Source organism: Malus sylvestris, chromosome 16 (genome assembly GCF_916048215.2).
Source record: "Malus sylvestris chromosome 16, drMalSylv7.2, whole genome shotgun sequence".
Taxonomy (NCBI): domain Eukaryota; kingdom Viridiplantae; phylum Streptophyta; class Magnoliopsida; order Rosales; family Rosaceae; genus Malus; species Malus sylvestris.
The window spans coordinates 20,849,466-20,872,439 of record NC_062275.1 but is presented as its reverse complement, the minus strand read 5'-3'; the positions used below and the strand labels follow the sequence as shown (position 1 = coordinate 20,872,439).

General features: G+C 39.7%; 2 protein-coding genes across 2 annotated transcripts; both read left to right on the top strand.

The window, feature by feature from the left end:
- Positions 1–11,304: 11,304 nt before the first annotated feature.
- Positions 11,305–15,068, top strand: LOC126607077 (plastid-lipid-associated protein 6, chloroplastic). The gene is made up of 4 exons (XM_050274511.1): positions 11,305–11,658; positions 12,570–12,806; positions 14,432–14,558; positions 14,652–15,068. Exons 1-4 carry the CDS (start codon positions 11,320–11,322, stop codon positions 14,864–14,866), a joined length of 918 nt encoding a protein of 305 aa, XP_050130468.1. The 5' UTR covers positions 11,305–11,319; the 3' UTR covers positions 14,867–15,068.
- Positions 15,069–15,710: 642 nt separating this feature from the next.
- On the top strand, positions 15,711–19,783 carry LOC126607075 (kinesin-like protein KIN-10A). The gene is made up of 6 exons (XM_050274508.1): positions 15,711–16,515; positions 17,033–17,188; positions 17,282–17,389; positions 17,490–17,600; positions 17,702–19,159; positions 19,392–19,783. The coding sequence occupies exons 1-6, from the start codon at positions 15,883–15,885 to the stop codon at positions 19,605–19,607; spliced, it is 2,682 nt and encodes an 893-aa protein (XP_050130465.1). The 5' UTR covers positions 15,711–15,882; the 3' UTR covers positions 19,608–19,783.
- Positions 19,784–22,974: the final 3,191 nt, after the last annotated feature.

Genomic DNA, 22,974 nt, shown 5'->3' with positions numbered 1-22,974 from the left:
ATTTTCCTTTCTAAGTGGTAGCCCAAAACTCATCCTTCATATATATTTGTTATGAAAGTTGTTAGGCCCAAAGAAGAGGAGGCCTAGGCAATTTATTTATTTTTTTAATTTTCAAATTTTCGAATTTTTGAATTTTCGAATTTTCGAATTTTTTAATTTCCGAAATATATATATATATATTTTAAGCTTTATAGGTGAAGCTTTGAGGTTGAAGCTTTGTTGGGTACCATGAATTGATTTTGCTTCACACTATCTTGATCAAGATAGTGTGAAGCTTTTGTAGGTGAAGCTTTGTAGGTGAAACTTTTGTGATGGGGGAAGCTTTTGTGGGTGAAGCTTTTGTTGGTGAAGCTTGATAGGATTTTTACTACTCATGTGCACGGGCTTAAATCTCGTATTTTACTTGCAAGAATCACAAGGTTGTTGTAGTATAAACGGATCTTGCAAGGTCGTTCTCCACAGGGATTATTAAATAATTCGAAACTAACCAAATAACAATTAATTATTGTAAAATAGAAATTGAGGGATTTGATTTTATAACCTAATTAAAATAAAAACGAAATTAATAAATTAAAATAAACAATCTGCAATATTAGAACTGGAGAGAAGAAAACAGTTTTAGGAGAGTAAAATTTAGAAAGCACTAGGGTTCCACTATCACCTAGCAATCCTATGAACTTTTACCAATTACTTATGATCTACACATGCCACTTTGAGGGTTAGATTTTCCTAATTCATATTCTACTTGGAACCTCCAACATAGAATGTATATCTAACATGCAACCCGTCCGGACGTTCGGATCAAATATGAACATGCAAGACTCATTATGCTTTATGAAAATCCTTTGAAAAACCATGCAATCCTTAAGACGTGATATTCATCCTAAGAGAAATTACAATTATTAATCACAAGAAGCCAGCATCAATTTCAGGGAACCTTCCGACCAAAATTGCATCAAATTACTTTTCTAAAGATCCTAATGGTGATCAGGCATTAAGACAATTAGATAGTTTTTATCCCGGTGATTAACAATTCAAAGTAAGCATGCAATCAATCATAAGCAAATAGATAAAAATCACATATTCATGCTAAGGCTCAAGGCTTCGCCCTAGCAAAAGAAATTAGTTCCGCATATTCATAATTGAAATCATAGAAAATATATTCAAGAAAAGGATTGAAAGCACCTTCAAGTAAAAAGTTTTCAAAACCGTAACAATTCTCTCTGTCTCCAAAATTGCATAAAAGAAAGCGTCGTGAAAAATTGTAGACGGCCAAGCAATATATTTGCTAAGCCACCACACAAAAACCCTAATCCCCCTAAAGACAAACATAACCCTAAATTAAAATAGTAAAAATTCGTCCAAAATCTGAACAGCCACGTTTTGACCCATAAGCTGCTCCAAAACTGGCCCAATATAGCTGGATTTAATGTTTGGAATATTTTGAACACTTCTCCAGAAGGCCACGAACCCATCCGAGGTCATCTTGGGCTCCAAAAACGCAATTTAAGCCTAAAAACGTCATTTTCCAGCACTGCGTACTGCTTCTTTATTTTATCGCCAGAAAACAACCGCTTGGTGAAAAAATCCCAAAGTTTGATACGATCAAGCTAAGTGACTCACGAACGTTCTCCAACTGGAATTACTCCAAAATTTGTCCATTTGGTCCTGTTTTGCTCCAGAGGAAATCGAAAGTCCTATATTGAAAATACAATTCGAAGTATCAAAATTCTTCCAAAATATTAACCAAAATATACTAAGATTAGGGTAAAATATATAATATAAAATCTACTCATCAAAGCTTTTATGGGTGAAGCTTTTGTGGTGGGTGAAGCTTTTGTGGGTGAAGCTTTTATGGGTGACGCTTTTGTAGGTGAAGCATTGTGGGTAAAGCTTTTGCAGGTGAAGCTTTTGTGGTGGGTGAAGCTTTTGTGGGTGAAGCTTTTGTGGTGGATGAAGCTTTTGTGGGTGAAGCTTTTGTTGGTGAAGCTTTTATGGGTGAAGCTATTGTGGGTGAAGCTTTTATGGGTGAAGCTTTGGAGTTGAAGCTTTGTAGGTGAAGCTTTGGAGTTGAAGCTTTTGTTGGGTACCATGAATTGATTTTGCTTCACACTATCTTGATCAAGATAGTGTGAAGCTTTTGAGAATTTGTAGTTGTCCTCCATTGATGAAGCTTTTGTTGGTGAAGCTTTTGTTGTGAAGCTTTGTTGGGTACCATGAATTGATTTTGCTTCACACTATCTTGATCAAGATAGTGTGAAGCTTTTGAGAATTTGTAATTGTCCTCCATTGATGAAGCTTTTGTGGTGAAGCTTTGTTGAATTTCCCAATTTCCTTTTTGTTTTTTTTTTTGGGAAAATTAGAAATTTGAAAATGTGGGAGAGACAACATATACAAATTTTTCTTCCACACTATTAAGCAAGAGATTGTGATGCAAGCCACACCTTGTAACCTTGTAGTAGTCGAAGGTTTGGATTAACCATATAAATTGAATTTGATTCGAACAGTCTTGATCAAGAGTGTGTGAAGCTTTCTACGAGTTGTAATTGCCCTTCATTGATGAAGGTTTTGTTGGCACCATAAATTGGTTTTGCTTCACACTGTCTTGATCAAGAGTGTGTGAAGCTTTTGAGAATTGTGGTTGAACTCCTTTGATGAGGCTTTTGTTGGCACCATAAATTGGTTTTGCTTCACACTGTCTTGATCAAGAGTGTGTGAAGCTTTTGAGAATTATGGTTGCCCGCTATTGATGAAGCTCTTGTTGGCACCATAAATTGGTTTTGCTTCACACTGTCTTGATCAAGAGTGTGTGAAGCTTTTGAGAATTGTGGTTGCCCTCCTTTGATGAAGCTCTTGTTGGCACCATAAATTGGTTTTGCTTCACACTGTCTTGATCAAGAGTGTGTGAAGCTTTTGAGAATTGTGGTTGCCCTCCATTGATAAAGCTTTTGTTGGCACCATAAATTGGTTTTGCTTTACACTATCTTGATCAAGAGTGTGTGAAGCTTTTGAGAATTGTGGTTGCCCTCTATTGATGAAGCTCTTGTTGGCACCATAAATTGGTTTTGCTTCACACCATCTTGATCAAGAGTGTGTGAAGCTTTTAAGAATTGTGGTTACCCTCCATTGATGAAGCTCTTGTTAGCACCATAAATTGGTTTTGCTTCACACTGTCTTGATCAAGAGTGTGTGAAGCTTTTGAGAATTGTGGTTGCCCTCCATTGATGAAGCTTTTGTTGGCACCATAAATTGGTTTTGCTTCACACTGTCTTGATCAAGAGTGTGTGAAGCTTTCTACGAATTGTAGTGTTTGCATTGTTACAGAGGGGAAATGTCTAAAGCATATACAAGAAGGCTGAATAGCTTGATCTTCGTATGCCATACACTGAAGTTGCTGTTGGCTTGCAATAAGACTTGGTTAGTGACTATAACTCTTATTGGGTATAAGTGCTCCCCTAGTTGAGTTGTCAAGCTTGAGGGTTTTTGATTATTTGTGAATGCTAGGAGTTCACATGTACAAGTTGTAACACTCGTCTTCTAGTAGGTAGAATGAATGGTGAGTTGCTTTCATCACTTGGTTGGTGGTACGAAGGTGAGTTCCTTCATCACCTTTCATCATTTTCATCACCTGGTTGGTGGCAAGAGGATGAGTTCCTTCTTCACCTGGTTGGTGGATGCATGGCAAGTTGCAAAATGATATTAAAGTACGGGTTGTACATTTCATCACCTAGTTTGTGGCATGAAGGAGAGTACGGGTTGTACATTTCATCACCTGGTTGGTGGCATGAGTGGCAAGTTGCCAAATGATATTAGAGTACGGGTTGTACACTTCATCACCTGGTTGGTGGCATGAAGGAGAGTATGGGTTGTACATTTCATCACTTGGTTGGTGGCATGAATGGCAAGTTGCCAAATGATATTAGAGTACGGGTTGTACACTTCATCACCTGGTTGGTGGCATGAAGGAGAGTATGGGTTGTACATTTCATCACTTGGTTGGTGGCATGAATGGCAAGTTGCCAAATGATATTAGAGTACGGGTTGTACATTTCATCACCAGGTTGGTGGCATGAAAGAGAGTACGGGTTGTACATTTCATCACCTGGTTTGTGGCATGAAGATGAGTTCCTTCTTGTACATTTCATCACCTAGTTAATGGCATGAAGATGAGTTCCTTATTTACATTTCATCACCTGGTTGGTAAGAATAAGGGCAAGGTGTTTAGGCACAGTGTAGCAAGTGTCGAATGACACAAAGTATGTTGAACCTTTTCGAAGCACAATTGGCTTATGTATGGATGTGTTGAAATGTATGATGTTTATGTATGAATGTGTTGGAATGTATGATGTTTATGTTGATTGATATGAGTGATGCTTATGAATGTTTTGCTATGCATAAAAGGATCCATGCTTTTGATATGTGAACTATGTTGGTTGTAACACTTAGTATCATATACTTTGTGTTAAAGTACGCATGTTGAAGCTCTGAGTTGGAGTATAAGGGTAGGTCAGCGTAGACCAAATGTTCCAGTGCTAGGAAGGCAAAAGACTCAGAAGAAGTTGTCTAAATTCCCTTTTCTTTAAATATTTGCCGAATGGCTTGTGTGATAAAAGATCTCAAGCGGTTGAGAGTCAAAACATTTGTAATGTGTATGCCTTCTTATAATATCATTTCATTCAGTACCTAGTCCTCCATTTTGAAATAGTGAGGCTTGGCCCTATAGTCATAATAGTCGACGGTACGTTCACCCCTGGTTGTCTTGATACGAACTTTTATCCCTCTTGTTGTAATAGGCTTGCTAAGAGTAAAAATCATTCCTCTTACCAAGAGACAGATACGTTTGGTGACTTAGCGAGTAGCTAAATGAGGCAGGAAATGATGCAATGGGTGTCTGAATGGCCAAGATCTCTTCACTTGGTAGAACTTGACTTCCACTTCCCACTTGTTGATAGGGGTTAACCATATGGGGGTTCCCTTGGTATGTCCTTGCTTCGGCGGAGGCATGGTTGTAAGCTTGTGCCATCACCTCAGAGTAAGTCTTCCAAGTGTTGGCATTGATCATGTACTTGAAGAAACAATCACGTAGGCCTGCCGTGAAGGCCTTGATGGCGGTCTTGTCATCTGCCTCAGTGCAGCGAGAATACTCATGGCTGAAGCGACCGGCATACTCTCGTAGTGACTCGTCCGGCTTCTGGCAAATAGTGTACAAGTCATCTGCAGAATGCAAGTGATCGGTTTAGAAGATGTGTTGAGAGACAAACAGTTTCCTTAGTTCCTCAAATGAATCTACTGTCTCAGGTGGAATATGGCAATACCTGTTTAGAGCTGCGCCAGAGAGGGTGGAGGGGAAGAGAAGACATCGCTCTTCATCAGTGTGCATCCAATATGCCATGGTGGACTCAAAGAGGTTAGGGTGTTCAATTGGGTCCTCCTTTCCAGTATAGAGTTGTAAACCAAGCTTTTGTTTTGTTTTCGCTTGAAGGGGGTGTCGAGGATCCTCCTTGTGAGAGGGCCAGGCTTGGGTTGGTTCCAATTAGGTATCTCGGCCTGACGTTCGGCCTTCAACTTGTTTACTTCCTCAATGAGCTGTAGAAAAAGGGAGTCCTGAGTGGAGTCATGTACCACTGGAATTTTTTTTCGTAAGTCTCCATTGCCCTTTGGAAGTAAGAAAGTTTGAGCAAGAGCATGTGGTTTTTCCTTGGACTCGCCGTACTGACTTATAAGGCGAGTCTGTCGAAATACCTCAGAGTCCCCTGTACCTTCATGTTCCTCTAGGACCTGTCGTTCATTCTCTAGATTGGCAGCTGGCCTGGGTCGTGGGATGGGACTGAGTCTTTCAGAAACCCTTGGGTCATTGATCTTTGAGCATATGTGGAGTGGATTCTCTCGACGTTGCTTTAGGAAGCCTCGGCAGTCGCGATAAACGGCTTTCGATCTTTTCAACCCTTCTGCAATGAGGTGTCTTCCTCCACTTCTCCTGCTTCGGGTCGAAGCATCTGGGTTGAGAGAAGTCTCATGTTGATCAATGTTTTGATGATTAGCTCACTCCTCATCAGGGATACCCATGTCGAAGGGGTCACCTCCGTGTTGGAGGGCACCCAGATGATGGTTTATGTCCACAGGGGCAACGAGCTTGCGTGTTTGAGTACGCATATTTTCGTGGAGCATCTCAAAGAGCTTCTCATACTGCTCCTGGAGGACCTCATTCTTCATTACTATCTTGTTGTTCTAAGCTTCTAGCTCATCGACTTTAGCTTGAAGAGCAACCCTCTTTCCTTCCTTCTTTTATTGCCTCGCACCAAGTGCAAGATGGGTGTCATTCTGCGTGCTGTGCCTTCCTTCGCTCCCTATGTTGGAGAGGGATGCCTGGTCAAAAGAGAGTGTACGAATGATGGAAACCAGCTTGGCAAAGCTGAAGAGAGTGGGAATAAGCATCGTTCCCACAAACGATGCCAAATGTTGATGTACAAAATCAATGAGGACTTTGGTACAACAGAAAATGTTCATTTTGTGAGCTTCGCTAGATTGCTCCGGTCACTAGTATGGATAAGTATGTAAATGGATAGAGACAGGGAAGCAAACATAAGATGTACGTGGTTCACCCAGATTGGCTACGTCCACGGAGTAGAGGAGTTCTCATTAATTGTGAAGGGTTTACACAAGTACATAGGTTCAAACTCTCCTTTTGTTAGTACTAGTGAATGATTTAGTACAAATGACGTTAGGAAATATTGTGAGAGAATGATCTCTGTTTATAGAAAAGAGTTTCTAGTTTCATTCTGACATTGACACGTGTCGTGTTGTGATTGGCTTCTGATGTTAACACGTGTCGCGCTATGATTGGCTTATGATGTCGACACGTGTCGCGCTGTGATTAGCCTTTTGGTTGGAGGGAAACTCTTTTGGATCATTGACGGTATAACGTTGACCGATGCTCAGTAGTTTCGGGATTGGTCAAGTATGGTACAAACACTTAGTATATCTGTGATGGGTGATCACTGCCTATATTATTAGATTATGCATATGGTTCTGGTATATCCGCAATACGGGACCATATGTATTCAGGGGTGATCATGCTTGGTATATTTGCGATGGGTGATCACTGCCTATATTATTAGATTATGCATATGGTTCTGGTATATCCGCAATACGGGACCATATGTATTTAGGGGTGATCATGCTTGGTATATTTGCGATGGGTGATCACTGCCTATATTATTAGATTATGCATATGGTTCTGCATGGTATATCCGCAATAGGGGACCATATGTATTTAGGGGTGATCATGCTTGGTATATCTGCGATAGGTGATCACTGCCTGCACGAAGAGATTATGCCTATGGTTCTACTTGGTATATCCGCGATGGGGGACCATACGCATTTTAGAGATGAAGATGATTAGTTTTACTTAGTACATTTCAATAGGTGATCATAATTTAGTTTAGATTCCGTTAAGTGGTCCGGAATCGTATCCTAGATTGGATTCCATTAAGTGGTTCGGAATCCTTACTCTTGCTCATTTCCATAAGTTAGACTAGAACCCTGGATTCGAGTGAATGGGAATTACCCACAATAAACCTTGTGAATATAAATTAGAATTATCAAGTTATTACTTGGAATCTAGGTAGAGAATTATGTAGAATTCCTTTATTAAATTTTGTGCACTGATGTGTGATCTGGTTGACTGATTAACATAATTAAATGTTAATATCGTGCCTCATTGATTCATGGAATAGGTTACTTAAGGTGATTGTGGAATGATATTAAATGTGATTGTTATTAATACGATTAGATCAGTGATCAATGCGACTAGAGGATACTATTGTGCTTTGTTGATTCTTTGAGGTATAACATGATATGAATTGTGATTTTATGTTGAAACATAATGATTTATATGATGGATGAAATAGAAACCTTGATTGTCATGTGAGTTGTTATGTAGCTTGAATCGAATAATTCATGCTTGTCAAGTCCAAATATTCGATTGAGGAATGTTATGCCTTTCGGCTTGAACGGACTGTGATATATGTCAAGTTGTAGCGAAGGACGAACTACGAATGACTTGATCCTTGTTGAGGGTACGTAGGCAGTCTAATGAGGAGATTAGATGTAGCCATAAAGTATACGAAAAATTACTATGCGATTCGATTCTTGAGTTATGCTTCGTACATATCCCGGAGGCGAGATCTGTTGAGTATATGGTTACTTGGTGGTGTGACAAGAACCATCAAAGTTGAGTTTATAGAAACCATCTGCAGGAGTAGTCCATTTGATAATGCTCTTCTGATTTAGGCACTTGCACTTTGTAGGCATCGAATTTGCTTTGTGGAAATTGTTTGCAATAGTGGCATCCATCATGATACAACGGGTTGGATGTAGATTTACTGATGAAAACAACATTATTTCTGTCATTCGACATTTACCAACAGAGCACAAGAATTTTACTAAGCTTAGAGAGCTCCTCCTTATCAACATGGGAAACATTATAAAGCCAATAATTTAAATTAGCAATAAAAAAAGGAGAAGAAATGTTACTACAAACTTTCCAAACCTCCTGAGCTTAAGGATGGTATGCAAAACGATGCAGCTGATCTTCATCGAACCATCTCCAATCGAATAGTCCAGAGGGCCGAAAATAGCCTGAAAACCGTCTCCAACTGAGGGTCAGGCCAAATGGCTCATGGGCCCCACTAGACAAAAAAGGGCCAAAGGACTAACCGGGCTGCCCACATGCTGATGTCATATTTGATTTTTTTTTTAACATTAAGTAACATGAAACAACATGAAACAATATTAAACAACATTAAATAACATTAAATAACATTAAGTAACATTAAACAACATAAAAAAAATTAAAAACATGAAAATTATTGACAATCCATAACATAAAATTATTGAGGTAATTTAATTTAAGTAACCATAGTAATTCAATTAAAATAATAAATTATATTTGGATCTCGGTTGGAGATGATTTTTTGTGACAGGACTATGCTTGGCTTGACCTTCGGTTGGAGACGGTAAGAAATATGGCCCTGCACTATTTATTAAAATATTAATTTCTTGGAGGGCCAGATGGCTACAACGAGCCATCTGACCCTCATTCGGTTGGAGATGATCTCAGAAGCATTACATGAAGGACATAATGAAACCCTACTAGAGCTGCATCTACTTAGTTTTAGGGGTAAAAGACTGTTTACTACCCTTATATTTCGTGGTTTTCAACATTTAGTACATCAAGTTTTTTTCGTCTCAGATTCATACCTAAAGTGTAAATTTTGGGACAGTCTCATACATCCGTTAGTCAAACTGTTAAATCTGCCGTTAATTGTGACGTGGCGCCCATGTGGACAATGACTGGGCGCCACGTGTCATCCACGTTTTTTTTTTCTTTCTTTCTTCTTCTTCTTCTTCTTCTTCTTCTTCTTCTTCTTCTTCTTCTTCTTCTTCTTCTTCTTCTTCTTCTTCTTCTTCTTCTTCTTCTTCTTCTTCTTCTTCTTCTTCTTCTTCTTCTTCCTCTTCCTCTTCTTCTTCTTCCTCTTCCTCCTGCAACTTTTTATTTTCTTCCTACTTCTTCCTTCCCCTTCTTCCCCTTCTTCCTTCTTCTTCCTTCTCCTTCTCCTTCTCCTTCTTCTTCTTCTTCCATCGAATCTGCCCAGATTCAGTTTTTTTTTCTTTTTTCTTCTTCCTCCTTCTTCCTCCTTCTTCTTCCTTCTTCCTCCTTCTTCCTCCAGCTGCAACTTTTTTTTTCTTCCTCCTTCCCCTTCTTCCTTCCCCTTCTTCCTTCTTCTTCTTTTTCTTCCTCTGAATTTCGGGAAGATGAAGGTTTTTTTATTTTTTAATTTTTAATTTTTAATTTTTAATTTTTTTGAGGAAGATGAAGAAGAAGAAAAAGGAAAAAGGAAGAAGGAAGAAGGAGAAGAAGGGGAAGGAAGAAGGAAGAAGGAGAAGGAAGAAGGAGAAGAAGGAGGAAGAAAAAAAAAGTTGCAGTCGGAAGAAGAAAAAGAAGAAGGAAGAAGAAGAAGGAAGAGGAAGAAGAAGAAAAAAGAAAAAAAAAACTAAATCTGGGCAGATTCGGAGGAGGAAGAAGAAGAAGAAGAAGAAGAAGAAGAAGAAGAAGGAGAAGGAGAAGGAAGAAGAAGGAAGGAAGAAGGAGAAGGAGGACGAAGGAAGAAGGGCAAGAAGGGGAAGGAAGACGAAGGAAGAAGGGCAAGAAGAAGAAGAAGGAAGACGAAGGAAGAAGGGCAAGAAGGGGAAGGAAGAAGGAGAAGAAAGAGGAAAAAAAAAAAAAAAACTTCCCCAGATTCGGAGGAAGAAGAAGAAGAAGAAGAAGGAGAAGGAAGAAGAAGGAAGGAAGAAGGAGAAGGAGGAAGAAAAAAAAAGTTATAAGAAGAAGAAGAGGAAGAAGGAAGAAGGAAGAAGGAAGAAGGAAGAAGAAAGAAAGAAAGAAAGAAAGAAAGAAAGAAAGAAAGAAAGAAAGAAAGAAAAAAAGAAAGAAAAAAAAGAAAAAAACGTGGATGACACGTGGCAACCAGTCATTGTTCACATGGGCGTCACGTCACAATTAACGGCAGATTTAATAGTTTGACTAACGGATGTATGAGACTGTCCCAAAATTTAGGCATGAATCTGAGACGAAAAAATTTGATGTACTAAATGTTGAAAACCACGAAACATGAGGGTAGTAAACAATCTTTTACCCTAGTTTTAGGTTTGTGGAATGGGAGAGTCTCTTTAACATTTTCAAAAAAATTATACAAACCAATCTTAATTAAAGTAATATTTATTCACAATCCTAAGGTGGAGGTACGAATTTGGAAGTTTGCATTCTTTCCATGAATGTTGGACGCAGTGAGCAATTGGTTGGATTGCGCATAGAATTTCCCATCGTATATTCGATTTGACCAGGATTTTTTGTTTTGTGAAAAAAAAAACGATATTATCTAACATCAAGAGGGTGAGAGAGCATGTTAAACTTTATAATTGGTAACAATAATGAAGTTCAAATTCTCATGACGAGAATCGAATCTAAAACCACTTACTTATGAGTGAAGAAAAAAAATCATTAGACCGCAATACCAAATGACGATTTGAAACCAGGGCATGATATTGTTATTTGGTCACAAAAGAAATTAACACTCTTAATTCATAGGCAATTGATTTTCAAATAAATCCAACCAAAAAATGTAAAATCAATTTGGACCGTTGAGATTTGCAATCGTAGGGTCAAATTTCATGAAGCTTCCAGTTCCATCCATTTTGCGTTGAATAATTTACTGGAAGACCGTACAAACGCGCGCACTCATACTAACCACGAATCCAATGGCGTCGTCTCAAAACAAACAATATAAACTCTCAAAGAGCCAAGACCTTTCCTTCTACTTTCTAGCCATGGCCATCGCTTCTTTGAGCTCTCTCCCTCACTCTCTACAGTCCTCGCCTTCTACTTCTTCCGCAAACTATGTTATTCCAAGCAAACCACCCTGCCCAAAACGCCTCCGTTTTGGTTCGTCAAATCGCCGTCACACCAAAAGCTTTGCTCCGAGAGCAGCTGTGGACGAGGTTTCTGTTCTCGAACCGCCGCCACCACAGCCGCCGTCTTCCGGAAGCAAAACCACGCCCAACCCTGAACTTGTAGCGTCTTTAAAGCTCAACCTATTGGTACGTTCTCAACCTATTGGGCATTTTTCTTTAGCTTGCTCAATTTTTTTTTCCAGTTATGGATTTGATTGCATTTGGTACAGTAATTTTATACTATTTTGGAATTTGGATGCAAATCAAGTAGTTGGTAACTTGGTGGTGAAATCATTGTACTTTTGTGTAAATGTTATTGGTATCTCATTACAAATTCTCTGCAGCATGCTGTTATGTTGAAACATCCACATCGATCGTATCTATGTGAAAAGAAGTGTTTAAATATCTTAACTTCACTCCAACTAATATCAAGGCCTTTTGTGATAAAACCCCACACCTGACGGATTGTGCAGGTGCCAGGTGGTAATTACCAAGGGGACAATATTGGTGTTGTTGGGAGTGGTGTCCTTCAACACAAGGATAACTCTATTTGGTATTGTTGGGTTCCTTTGTACTTCCCTATGATTATATGAGTTTTTCGCTTTGTGTCGAGTATTGGTTTTATGATCAGAGGACAACAGTAATCATGTTTGTGCTTAACAATTGTGAGTTAAATATTTTGGAATGAGTATATGAAGGCTGATATTACTAGTATAGGATTTCAATAGAGGCTCTTGAAAAGCCTTTTTAAATTTTTTGGTCACTTATGTTTGTAATTCAGTTTATTAACTCTTCTTAGAAAGTTGATTTTGCAACAAGGTTCTTGATATACGGATTCATCAGTAATTTCCTATCTGTGGAGCAAAATCAAATCATGTCCTCCAATTTACATCTCTTTTATATCACAGCTTCATCTTTAAAGTATGGCTTTAACTGTTGTCACATAAAATGGCAATGTGCACATGCGCTCTTGTGGTAGTCATGGTCCTTATTTATGTGAATTTAACTGTTTGTGCTTTCTACCATCATTTTTTCAATTTGTGTCTAATCCGATGCAGAGTGCTGTTTCTGGGCTAAATAGAGGTCTTGCAGCATCGGGAGAGGATCTACAAAAGGCAGAAGCTGCTGCCAAGGAGATTGAAGCTGCTGGAGGTCCAGTGGATCTCTCAACTGATCTTGATAAACTGCAAGGGAGATGGAAATTGATATATAGCAGTGCATTTTCTTCTCGTACTCTAGGTGGGAGCCGTCCTGGACCTCCCACCGGAAGGCTACTCCCAATTACCTTAGGCCAGGTACTCATCTACTATATTCCTGGACGCCATTGATATGCTTTCACCCATTTGCATGTTTGCTAACTATGAACACCAATTGAAATATTACACCAATATATGAACACCAAGTGACTTTACCTGATCCTTTTTAGAAACTCATACGCCCCAAAGCCCACAAAGTCTTTTAAGTTTATCTTACATTGCCGGTCCCAAGCCCGGATAAAGGAGGAGGGGGAGGGCGTCAGGTAGTCGACAGCCGGCACTCCACAGTTATGTCGAATCCTTATGACAATGAATCCAGAACGAAATCGCGCTAAAGCTAGGACGTCACCCGTAAGTGGCGCGCTGTGTGGCCCGAGCACAGTGATAAGTGAGCAAGGGTCGCTGTATCTCCATCGGCACCCGGATGCAGTGTTAAATGAGCAAGGGGGCCATAGAAACTTCTTTTCGAACGACTCCACTCAAAGTTGTTTGGGAGCATATGCTTCTATCAACTTTACACAGGACACACAAAAGAAGTACTTTGATCCTATTAGACGGGGGATGGTGAAGAAGCTAGGACAGAAGGGTACAGTTCAAGAGAGTAGAATGCATTTAGGAACGTGGAATATAGGAACCTTAACGGGAAAATCTATGGAAGTAGTGGAAGTTACGGTGGTTTGGACATGTGCAAAGAAGACCTACTGACGCTCCAGTTCGAAGATGTGACCACGGGACAGAGGTTCAGGGCCGAAGGGGTAGAGAAAGACCTAGGAAAACTTTGGAAGAGACACTAAGAAAAGACTTAGAGTACTTGGATCTAACAGAGGACATGACACAAAACCGAGCGCAATGGCGTTTTAGGATTCATATAGCCGACCCCACTTAGTGGGAAAAGGCTTTGTTGTTGTTGTTGTTGAGTCTGCAAAACCATTCCAGATTGCATCATTAATTCGAATTTCCTTCACCATAGCTTTAGGAAGTTGATCATTTGTACTCTTTATTAGCGTGGATCTTTTTCCACTTACCTCCTTCCCGTATCCTGTTTGCAGTGCCCAGCAAGCATGAAAACTTTTTCTTTGGTAAGGAAGAAACCATGCAGGATAGAAAGCCATAGACTAATACAGAAACTTCACGCGGAAAAATACAGAGGCTCTACTCTCAGTAAACCATATTGTATAAATGTGCGGAGGATTACCTGAGGAATCCGTTTGAACCTGTCTTTCTTTTGTAGTTAAATTGTCCATTGTAGCTAACGAAGTTCTGAAGTAAAATTTTGGAATAGTTCGTTTGAAATATATTAAATTTGTTCGACCTCAACTTGGGCCTAGGATTTCAAATAGCAGCAGCATATGTCTATGTATCCCTTGATAATACGCGTGCCCGCACGCACAACATACGAACAGTTGGAAGGGGGAACGTCTAAGATCTGCTATGTGAAGGTGTAGTAGATCATCTGGAACTTAAATTAACAGTTTTATGAATTAAGTAAACTCAGATAAACAACCTACATTGTTAGATTTTAACTGGTTAAGATCTTCTGTCCGACCCTGTGTTGTTTAGTCCTTGTCATTGTTTTACATCATACCAAAATTTACCATGTATTGAATATTCGTTATTCGTTGATGATTTTGCTGTTCCGAAAGTAACATATGTTATGCAAATAGGTATTTCAACGGATTGATATCTTCAGCAAAGACTTTGATAACATAGTGGAGCTTGAACTAGGTGCTCCATGGCCCCTGCCGCCCGTTGAAGCAACTGCCACTTTGGCCCACAAATTTGAACTCATAGGTACTTATGAACTCTCTTATTTGGTGTATTTTGGTTTACGTAGCAACTTATGAATGTGACATAAACCAATGAATGACCTTTTAATAATTACAGGATCTTCCAGGGTTAAGATCATTTTTGAGAAAACTACTGTGAAGACTACTGGAAACTTATCGCAGCTTCCTCCATTAGAGTTACCTAAGTTACCAGAAGGACTACGACCTCCGTCTAACCCAGGAAGTGGTGAATTTGACGTTACCTACCTTGATGCTGATATCCGCATCACCAGAGGAGATAGAGACGAGCTAAGGGTTTTTGTTGTTTCATAGTTTCTTGTTAGTTTCTTTTCCTACTTCCAATGTATCTCCATCTGTTTTGCCTCGCGTCTTCTTGGTGTCGTTTGATCATATGTTGTTACTTCCAATTGTTGTATGCATGAACCGGTGGATGGAAGTTCCAGGAAATGTTCAACGAGGAACAACACTGTATACATGTAAATTTTGTAATCGATAAAGTGAATCGTCTTTGTCACTTGGATTGTATCTGCATTGCCTTTTCAAGTGATATCTATAGGAGTTTTAGGCACACTGGCATTCAGCAGTTTTGTTGCTGGTTTATCCAAATTTTAATGGTTGTGGCCCTTGTGGGGTGTTAGATATGAGTTTTAGCTGAATCTTGACGTGTTTAACACAACAAATAAAGACATTACTTTTATCAACATTTGAGGGGAGTATTGAATTGTGTTCTGTAGATGTGGTTGTTAAATTAGGCAACATTTTAAAGTGCATTGTTAAAATTTAAATCTAGTCTATGATGTAGTGGACCAAATATTTTTGGTGACGATTTTCGCATTGCTATTTTATTGAATTTTCTGCATTTGCGATTGAGGGTAATCAAAGTATAAAAACAAGATGTTGAGCTAGAAATGCCAAAATTAAAGTGTGAAAATCGTTATCTTGTTTTTTGTATCCTTATTAAGTGGGAAAACAATATATACTTACAAAGGTAGTTGAATTTGTGTGTGCAATGGACAACAAGTGCATTTAGAGTTAATTAATACTTTTTCCCAATGTGAAACGATTTGACCCACCACTCCCAAGTCAATTTTGAAAAATAAAATAAATTAAAATAAAAAATAAAAGAAGAAAACTAGACGTTACAAATGACAACGGCTATATTTTTGTTTCACAGTTTTGAGTAGAATTCTGAAAGCCCCTCGTTTTCAAATTACATGCCCTTCCAAGACTCTTCCTTTTTCATCTCTCTTTCTCTACCTTCCTTTCTCTCTCCCACTCTCATCGTCTCTGTAAATCCAGATCAAATCTTGAATTCTTGAACCTTACAAATGGCTCCGACGCCGTCTTCTTCCAAATCAAACCACTCCCACACAACCCAGTTCAAGACTCCGCTATCCAAGCACCGCCTCCAGTTCCCCAAAGTGCACCCATCTCCGAACCCAAACTCCGCCGTAAAAGATCCACCAGCGGAGCACCCGGTCGAAGTTCTAGCCCGAATCCGAGACCACCCAGATCGAAAAGAACAACCCGCATCGGTTCTCCAGATCAATCCTCAGAGGCAGAGTATTCGTGTCCGGGCCGATTTTGGGTACCGGGATTTCACGCTCGATGGGGTTTCGTTATCGGAAGAAGACGATTTGGGGACGTTTTACAGAAAATTTGTCCAGTCCAGGATTGACAGTGTGAAATTGGGAGAAAAATGTACGATCATGATGTACGGCCCAACTGGGTCGGGCAAGAGTCACACCATGTTCGGGTGTTGCAAGCAGCCTGGGATCGTTTACAGGTCGTTGAAAGATGTTCTTGGGAATGGGGAAGATGACGGTGGTGCTGCGGTTGGGTCGTTTGTGCAGGTCACTGTTTTGGAGATTTACAATGAGGAGATTTATGATTTGTTGCCGAGCAACAGCGGCGGGGGATTCGGGTATGGATGGCCAAAGGGCAATGGCTCCAATTCTAAGGTGATAATTTTAGCTGAGTCTCCCTTTTTTTATCGAGTTCTTGATGATTTATGAGTCTTCCATCAAATTTTCTCTCTCTGTAGATCTGTAAGTTTGGATTTGGAAATGGGTTTTCTGCAAGTTTGAATTTTAAGATTTGTTTGTGTTGGCTCACTGTAAATTTCATTAAATTGGTTGTGTTGGCTTAAATTAGAGAGAACTTGTTATATCAATCTTAAGACTGTCAATTTTTAAGGATAAATTATTGTGAACTCCGTGTAAATTTGGTTTAGCTGCTTGTTGGCTAAAATCGAAGGAAATTGCTCCAGTTCTAAGGTGATTTGATTTGGATTTCGAAATGAGTTTTCCGTCGAATTTTGGATTTTTAGCTTTGATTGTGTTGGCTCACTGTAAGTTTGGCTAAGTTGGTTATGTTGGCTTAAATTATTGAGAACTCATGTACAAATCTTATAGGCTGTCCTTGTTTGAAGGTACATAGTTTTGCTGCAATTTTCTGTACTAATACTTGTGTCTGCAGGTTAGGCTTGAAGTTATGGGGAAGAAGGCAAAGAATGCAACCTACATTTCTGGAAATGAAGCTGGGAAAATTTCAAAAGAGATTCAGAAGGTGGAGAAAAGAAGGATTGTTAAGAGCACCCTTTGCAACGATAGAAGTTCTCGAAGCCATTGCATGGTAGATTCCCTTGAACTTTCAACTGTATGGTAATTCTTTCCGAGTATTGTTATGTCACTAGTTGGATGTGACTTGCTTTCTATTTCTGCATAGATAATCCTTGATGTCCCAACAGTGGGAGGACGCTTGATGCTCGTGGACATGGCTGGATCTGAAAATATTGAGCAAGCTGGCCAAATTGGGTTTGATGCAAAAATGCAGGTAATTTCTCGGTGGTGGTGGTTAATCCATGCTTGTATTGTTGCAACAATTTCTTTGGCATTGTAACGATTGCTTATTTTTGCTTACATTGAATTCACAGACTGCAAAGATCAACCAGGGAAACATAGCTCTGAAAAGGGTGGTTGAATCCATTGCCAATGGTGATTCTCATGTGCCCTTCAGGGACAGCAAACTGACCATGCTTCTACAGGTAACTTCTATACACACTGATGCCAGTTACTAAGGTTTATATGGTGCCTTTTAACCTTGTAAGAATACGTGGATGATGGTTCTTACGTTCTTTCTGTACAGGATTCTTTTGAGGACGACAAGACAAAAATCTTAATGGTCCTGTGTGCAAGTCCAGACCCAAAGGAGATACACAAGACAATCTCCACCCTTGAATATGGTGCAAAAGCAAAATGTATTGTCCGCGGACCTCATACGCCAATCAAGGACAAAACTGGGACCGAAGATTCATCTGCAGCTATTTTAGGATCAAGGATTGCTGCCATGGATGAATTTATCCTTAAACTGCAAAGGGAGAATAAGCTCAAAGAGAAAGAGCGGAATGAAGCACACAAGGAGCTAATGAATAAAGAAGAAGAGGTTGCTGCATTGAGGTCTAAACTTGAGCTTGTGGAAGGGAAGGGATCAGGGGCAAAGGAGGAAGAAATCAACTTGAAGGTGAATGAAGTGGCCCAGACTCTGAAAAATGAGTTGGAAAAGAAGTTGGCAGAATGCCAGAGAATGGCGAATGAGTTTGTTGAACTCGAGAGAAGGAGAATGGAAGAAAGGATATTGCAACAGCAGCAGGAAGTTGAAATGCTGAGGCGGCGGTTGGAGGAAATTGAGCTTGAACTGTGCCGCTCAAGCGATGGAAATGGTAAGGAAAGCGGGTGGTCGAAGGAGCCTGATGGAACGCAGTTTGCCAAAAGGTTGTTAGGAATCTATGCCAGTGATGATGCAGGAGGAATGGTAAAGTCAATGGATTTAGACATGGATGATCAAGAAACGTTTACTCGGGAGATCAAATATGTAGGAGTGGTACCTGGGGTTGCTTATCCATCTGACAGCAATAATGTAAACACTGCACACATTGATTCTTTTGAGCCAAAATATGCTGACAGGGTATGCCTGAGCACTGTTTTTGAGGAAGAAGAAATGGAAGAAGAGGAAGGAGCTAACAAAAATGTGGAGGCTGAAGAGGTTGAGAAAGAAGTAATAGAGGAAGAGAGAGTGTGTATGGTTGATGGATCTAGCTTCAGGAGTAATTATAATGTGGACTCCCTGACATCGTTACCTCAGGATTATCAAGATACACCAACTGTGCTTTGGCAAAGCAGAAATCCAGAGGAAGAAGATAACAATGGAAAACCAGATGATAGGCTTGTCAGAATCTGCAACATATTTACACTCTGTGGAGATTACAGAGAGATCTCTCAGCATATCCCACGTCCAGCACCTACTGTTGCATCAGTTAAATCAGAAAATGAGCAGAAACTGGCAGAATCAGAGACAAACAAAAGCCGAGTGTGTGATGAGACAGCATTGGCCTCCAGGGAAAACTACGACCCTTCAAATGAGGGCACTGACTCGGATACTACTGAAGTGTATGTGAAATGGGAAGCTTCAAAAGAAAATCCAGGGAAGTTCATTACAACACTTAAGGTTGTAAAAGACGCAACCCTTGCTGACCTGCGAAAGTTGATTGAAATCTATGTCGGTGCAGAAAATCAAGCATTCACTTTTGTCATGCTTGGAGTTGGGGTAAGAGTCTCAAACCTCTTAACATGCTAGGCTACACAGTCTATTTTCTCTTACAATTGTATCCTGATAAATTTCCTATCATCCATAGAATGCAGCATGATAGGTTGCAACTTATGCGGTTCATTAGTATATTTTCTGTTTTCGATAGAATGCTCTCAAACATAGAATTCTTTAGCCCATTGAGGAACACGAAAAACTCCATCTAACTACTCTGTGGATACTTGATGCGCAGGACCCTAGTGGAGCATCGGTAGAGAAGGAGAAGGAAGCAGCAACTCAGACAACAAAGCTTCCCCTACACAACAATCAATCAAATAGGTACCTGGCCTGCTTGAGGCCACTGAAAGGAATGCAAAGCCCAAGTAGGCTTCTCCCATTAAGTCCCCTCCCATTGAAATCGCTGGAAAACAGGCTACACTCCGACTTCCTGCTTCTCAGTCCATGGTAGTGATTGAACGACACCCGAAGTAGCACCAAACTTAGGTTCTACTCCATATGTTACTGTCAGAAGACATTAGTAGTAGTACTCAGACAGTGCAATTTTTGTAATGAAAATGCACAATATTATATGAGTGTGTTTCTTTTGGTACATATTACTGTTCTGATTACATCATTTGACCAAAACTGTCGTGCCTAAGATTATGTGACCACGAAGGCGCCTCTCTCTGACCAAAATTGACCTATACACCGTAACTCGCTAAAACCATAAAACCTATTTTTCAATGAATTAAATTCATGAAAACATCATAAGAATGTACAACGGACAATTAGATGCAACAATTAAGGAGTTGGCACATCTCAACTTCTCTGCCACCTGCTGATCTATCCTATTGTGTCATGGACTGGCCAAGGTTCTCCGAAGACCAAGAATAGACGCAGGTTAGTTGCCATTCTTGTTCATTGTTGTCGTGGACGGTGGATCCCTCTCAAGTCTCGAGATGGCATCAACGTATTGCTGTATTATTCCGCTTTTATAGTCTAATCTAGTTGGTGTGAGTACATGTTTTCTGACGAGTGACAGAGAGAAATGAACTCCTTGAATCTTGACGGAATTAAAGACTGTTTGAATGGTGGGATAGAGGATCAAAAGCAACAAACAATTTTGCAGTCAACCAAAAGGTATTTAATTGCAAGCAAGCAATAGATTTGTAGCTTCGACAAGTCATATTTCTAAAGGAGAAATCAAGAAACAGAAGATTAAACATAAAAGTTGACCTACTTGACACGCCCCGATCCGGATATTTCCCCGAATACCAGGATAGGCACGAGCTGGCCGACACCCGAGGGTGACGAAAGCCATTTATTGAGTGCAAAAGGCTGAAAATAAGGAATAATTAAGACTTAAAAATATAAAAAAATAAAGAATATGTATTTAAGGAATGTGTTCAGAGCATACAACTAATCAGAATACTATAAGAAATAATATAAAATTGAATGAACAAAGGAGTAGGTCATACACCAAGAGGACTCGAAGATGCCGCTGCGGAAGTGCCTTGATGCCGGGATTATTTGCCTCGATTCTAAGTCCAGAATGGGGGCGCAAAACAAAGGTGAGTGGACCAAATTCATATATACAATAATAATAAAACAGTTATTAACGTACTAACCCCTAGGTTTATATAAAGAAAACTACTAGCATAATAAGTGATAAATTTACTGAAAACCCTAGCATGCCAAAAACATCTCTAAAGACATATCGCGGAAAAACATCGTGGAAATCAAAACATCAAACGTCTCACAGATCGTCTCGTAAGCGCGGTATGCTGCCAGTAAGATCACTGAATAAATATATATCTCTCGACCCTATGCCAGCACCGTGGTCTCTGCGCTCGTAGCCAGAGATTACCAACTCCCGGCCCAATGCCTACTCCGTGTCCCTCAGCCCGTAGCTAGGGTTTATTTCTCCCGGCCTATCTGCCAACACCAGATCCTCGCCCCAGGCGGCATAATGTCCACTAGGTACGCACAAATAATTACGCCTCTCATAAATAACCACTTCTTAGTATAAAGTCATCCATCGTCTATACTATAAAGAGGGGTTTCTAAACCATATTCTAGCATCCTATCGTCATCTATCAGATAGTCTACCAGTTTATGGTTTTTTTTATAGCAAATACGATATATTAAAATATAGCTCAATATAAGCCAACAATTAATTCCTTACAAAATAACGAGACAATATTCAATATTTCAATAAACATGCTTAACATAAAATCAGTTCATAAACTCGTAAGGCATGCTATTCATTTATGTGATTAAACTATGAAATCATGTAATTTTAGAAGGGGTCCACTCAACGAATTGCGAGCACGATCCTTAATAGGTGCCTAATTCTTTGTGTTGTGCCTCATAATATTTGCACCTATAAAAATATTAATTTAAGCATTCCCCAGAAATTATCCCAAATTCGAAGCAACGATCAAACCATTTCCAATCATCACTAAATTAAACTAAAATCTCATAGATGTGATTAGGAAAATTACCTAGATTTCAATTTAGGAGGATTTTGGACCCATTAATCTCGGATTCATCGAGATTCCACCAAGATGGCACTGGTGGTGCTTACCCATTTTCTGGAAAACAAGACAGAACATGCAGAGGTTGAAAACCTAGAATCTCACCTAGATTTTTAATCCAATATCACACGAAAGGATTACAAGATTTACCTAAACACATATTTGGGCACCAGGTGGTCGAGTCCGTCATAAATTTGCGGGGAAAGACCAAGGAATGTCGCCGATTTCCTGAGTTTGTGCACAGGAAAATTCAGGGGGTTAAATTCTTGAATTTCACCTTAACTTTTCACTCGAATCACACTCAAAGGTTCAGATGACTTACCAGAATATGGAAATAGATGAATTCGAATCAAATCCCCTTGGATTTGACGAAGCTTTGCCGGACAACTTCACCAGAAAAATTGAAAAATTATGCAGAGGTTCCCTATAGTTAAAACCCAGAAGTTTCTCACTCAAATTCGACATATAAGGGTTTCAGGACATTACCTTAGATGATAAATTCCCTACTTTGGGACGGGTTTGCTTCAGAACTCGTTGGAGTTCCACTGGAGGGGACTGCCAGACGCTAAGGTTGAAAAACAGAAAATTACAAGGGTTTTAGACCTTAGATTTCAAGTCGACTCGAACATTCAGGTTTTGAGGATGATACCTTAAACATTATAGGGGAAATCTTGAGCCAAAGCAGGGACTAGAAGGTTGAGCTCCTCCCTGGATTCGGCGAGAACTATGAAGCTCTTTGTTCAGCTCCATTTCGTCCTCAAACTGGACATGCAGCACCACCATTCGATTTCCTAAGCCACATATATGCTTAATTTGAGGGTTTAGAGGTACGATTTAAACGGAGGTTTAGGATGGTGGTGGTATGTGGCCTTCGGTGCAGAGAATAGAGGTGAGGGAGAAAATGAGAGAGAGAGAGAGAGAGAGAGAGGGAAAGTTACGGGAGAGGTGAGGGAGAGGAGAGAGGGAATTATGTGTGTGTGTGTGTGTTAGAAATCAGAAAAAAAGGGAAAAACCAGGGACACAAAAACAAGGTGGGCCCCTGGGCACACCTATTAAGGCCTTAAAACAAATTTTTTTTAAAAAAAATAAAAACTCAAAATTACCTTTATAATTGGGGATGGGGTTTTACACTAAGAGCAACTCCACCCTTGGAGCCCTTCCCCAAGGCAATCCACTATTCAATTACCCTATAAATAGTAACTGCCATAATGAACAATAACTGCATTTTGCATCTCTACCTTTGCACTTGAATAGCCCTGGCAATAGGCAATAAAATATTTATTAAATTTTTTTTTTTAC